Genomic DNA, 3943 nt, shown 5'->3' on the forward strand with positions numbered 1-3943 from the left:
CATGTATGTGCTTTGGCAACACAATTCTTTTTATTCTCATGCCAATAAAGCCAATTTGAATTTAATTGAATTGAGAGAGAGAGAGAGAGAGAGAGAGAGAGAGAGAGAGAGAGAGAGAGATGGTTTCAAATAAGGTTTTCTCTGCAGTGTACAAAAATGAAGGTTGATAAGAAGGAAATATATTTTAAAAATAAATAAAATAAAAATAAAAAATAAAATTATTATACACAAAAAGTTTCAATGATTAAAAAAACATTTATTTCAGTACATATAAAAGCTCACAATTATTTATTTAGTTTTTTAATTTTATTTTTGTTTATAAAGAAGCATGGAAAACATGCAAATATATCATTGTAATAATAATAATAATAATAATAATAATAATAATAATAATAATAATAATAATAATAATAGTCTTCAATTTCCTAGCAATTCCCAGAGATACAATAACAATTACATCAGTTAAACTGGGGCTTTATCAAATCAACTGTAAAATGCACAACATATCGCTTACCATTGCAAATAAAACCATCTCAAAAGCTTATTTACTTCCTACACCCATCTACCTTGACACTGAGGTTTCCTGGATCTGGTTTCGGGGATTGGGGTTAGGGTAGACCCTACACCCGGGGGTAGACCTTATTACTGGGGCGGCCGCGGGAGAATCCGCGCCCGAGCACCGAGAGCATGGCAGCTCCGAACTCCCTCCTGCGCGCCGCGTAGAGCAGCGGGCCGGCGAGCGAGTTGAGGTGGGAGAGGAGCGCGGTGAGCGGGGGGAGCCAGGAGGGAGGGCTGCAGGTGGGGCGGAAGAGCCGCACCGCGCTGGTCAGGTGCCGGGGCAGCGAGCACAGCGAGAACAGCGCCAGCATCAGGAGGAGAGTCCGGGCGGTCCGGTTCTCCCTCCTCTTTGCCGGTCTGCAAGGGGCGTGGGTTTCCCGCGGCGAGGGGAGCTGCCCGCGGACCTGACAGAAGAAGAGGTCGGTGTACAGGACCAGCGCGGCGGCCAGGGGCAGCAGGGTGCCGGCCAGGAAGTGGAAGTAGACGAGGTATTCGGGGTTGACCACCGCTTCCAGGGAGCAGGGGCCGAGGTGCGAGGCGTGGGTCTGTGCGTAGGTCTGGTTCTTGCGGTAACGCACGTACACCTTGCTGAGGAAGCCTCCGTAAGGGAGGTGCTGCCCGATGATGGAGCGCTCCGACGGGCCCAAGCTGATCAGGGCGGATCGGTTCCCCTGGTCCTCCCCGAAGCTCCGCAGCCGGTTCCAGCCCATCAGCGGGGTGAAGCCGGCCAGGACTGAGGCCAGCCAGCACAGGAAGACCGCGGCCAACAGGCGCCGCTTGTTTACCAGAACCTGGTACCTGCGGAGAGAGAAGCAAAGACAGGAGACGTGAGGACAGCGTCTCCAGGGCCAGCCGGGCGCTGCTCACTCAGCAACTAGCCGGGCTCAGAAACTCACCCACTGAGCTCCATTCCTATACATCAGGTGTGCTGGTGGACAGATGTTCATACATTACCATGAACACTGTGTTTGTCTTTCTTTGTGAAAAAGAAAGCGTTACCGAGGATTTGGAGCGAGGCGTGTATATCTGATGTATGGAGGGGGTTGTCCGCTTGAGTTGCTTACATTGACACTTCTTTTCATAGCTATCATATATCTTGTAATATGTCGTTTTTATAATGCGCTTTTATCGTGGAATGCGCTATATAAGTGATGCAGACTTATTGATTGGTTAAATAATAATAATAATAATAATAATAATAATAAAATCACAATATATAGGTATGGGTTGTGGGTTTAGATTTATACCTGTATGTTATTTAAAAATGTAATAAATAATAATTATTAATTTCTTAGCAGACGCCCTTATCCAGGGCGACTTACAATTGTTACAAGATATCACATTATTTTTACATACAATTACCCATTTATACAGTTGGGTTTTTACTGGAGCAATCTAGGTAAAGTACCTTGCTCAAGGGTACAGCAGCAGTGTCCCCCCACCTGGGATTGAACCCACCACCCTCCGGTCAAGAGTCCAGAGCCCTAACCACTACTCCTCACTCATCATCATCATCATCATCATCATCATCATCATCATCATCATCACAAAAACGTATGCTCCTAACTTAAAAAAAAAACACACCGCATGCACTCTCCTTATTTTAAAGCGTATAGTTCACACGCACGCACTCTTATTTTAAAGCGCAGTTCACACGCACGCACTCTTATTTTAAAGCGCAGTTCACACCGCACGCACTCGCCTGCTCGGCAGTCGGGTCTTGAGGTGCGTGTTCACCGCGATAACCAGCATCACCAGAACCGAGAACTGGGCCGTGACCAGCGGGAAGCACGCCATGAACAGACAGGTGTAGAAGCACAGAGTCCGCCTCAGGCTCAGCATCACAGAGAAAGGGATCCCTAGGGCGCCCACGCCGAGGTCCGCCACCGCCAGGCACGCTATCAGACAGCTGGTCAGGGAGCGCGCTTCTTTATGCAGGTAGACCGTGGCGCAAACCAGTAAATTGATCGAGATTACCAGCACCGCCAGTATGGACTCCAGCACGATGTAGCCGGTCATTATGTATTCCATGACTACCTGTAGGGGAAAACAAATGGTTTATTATTAACCCATGAAGGTACAAGCGACATGTGTGTTCTACAAAATGATGCTAATTTTCTTGTTTTTGTAATGAGGTGCACGAGCAAATTTACTGACAGGCTGAACCTACAAAATTAAGAACATAAGAAAGTTTACAAACGAGAGGAGGCCCCATTCAGCCCATCTTGCTCGTTTGGTTGTTAGTAGCTAATTGATCCCAGAATCTCATCAAGCAGCTTCTTGAAGGATCCCAGGGTGTCGGCTTCAACAACATTACTGGGGAGTTGGTTCCAGACTCTCTGTGTAAAAAAGTGCCTCCTATTTTCTGTTCTGAATGCCCCTTTATCTAATCTCCATTTGTGACCCCTGGTCCTTGTTTCTTTTTTCAGGTTGAAAAAGTCCCCTGGGTCGACATTGTCAATACCTTTTTAGGATTTTGAATGTTTGAATCAGATCGCCGCCTAGTCTTCTTTGTGTCGATTTTTTTGCTACTGGTTCACTCCGTTTCTTTCCAGAAAGCCCTAGTTTTCAGTCCGATTGCTGAGACATACAGGTGCCAGTGCAATCTGAGATAGTTGAAGTATATGTAAAGCGAGTTTATGACAGTCATTGTCACCCAGCTGGTACGAGCGCCTCTCTATATAAACACATTTACGCGTCAAGTCACCTGGAAAGAATCTGTGCGGCGGCGTGTTTGAGATCCAGTGAAAACAACAGAGGGGAGCTCTCGCGTTGCCGGGACTAACCTTTTACAATTGAGTCTCGCCGGCTTCTCTTGCCCCTCTTGCATACATTTGTAAATTAGTAAAATAAATAAATAAATAAATAAGATTTTCACACCTGAAAGGTGCATATGATAACCTATGCGACAACCCTGCAGGTAAAAACTGAAATAGAGACGGAGAGACAGACAGACAGACAGACACGGAGCTTCCACACACCCGCAGAGCGCAATACTCTTGATAGAGAGGAGGCTATATATTCTTCATATTGACTGTGTCACTCGCGTTGCCGCTCGGACCCATTATTGTTATTTATTTATCTTTTAAAGTACACTCTGCTATGGATGATTAGTTTTATTGCAAGGTCTGCAAAGATAAGACATTCAAATGGAATATCTGTTCCTCTTTTTCCGTGTTTTTATGACACAGATCACGTGATTCCTAATGGGGTTATACAGCAGCTTACCGGATTCAGCCCAGCCAGACTTTTACATAACTTCTATTGACTTGATAAATATGGACTGGGTTTACCTCCCCTTATAAGAGAGGTCTGGTAAAGCATAGGGAAGCATTGTAAAGCACAGAGAGGTCTGGTAAAGCATAGGGAAGCATTGTAAAGCACA

At 45.7% G+C, this 3943-nt stretch overlaps 1 protein-coding gene across 1 annotated transcript; it reads right to left on the reverse strand.

The window, feature by feature from the left end:
- Positions 1-276: 276 nt before the first annotated feature.
- Positions 277-2577, reverse strand: LOC117969130 (adenosine receptor A1-like). The gene is made up of 2 exons (XM_059019913.1): positions 2261-2577; positions 277-1398 (listed from the first exon to the last, which is right to left on the reverse strand). Exons 1-2 carry the CDS (start codon positions 2575-2577, stop codon positions 621-623), a joined length of 1095 nt encoding a protein of 364 aa, XP_058875896.1. The 3' UTR covers positions 277-620.
- Between the last annotated feature and the right edge of the window lie 1366 nt (positions 2578-3943).

Source organism: Acipenser ruthenus, unplaced genomic scaffold (genome assembly GCF_902713425.1).
Source record: "Acipenser ruthenus unplaced genomic scaffold, fAciRut3.2 maternal haplotype, whole genome shotgun sequence".
Lineage (NCBI taxonomy): Eukaryota > Metazoa > Chordata > Actinopteri > Acipenseriformes > Acipenseridae > Acipenser > Acipenser ruthenus.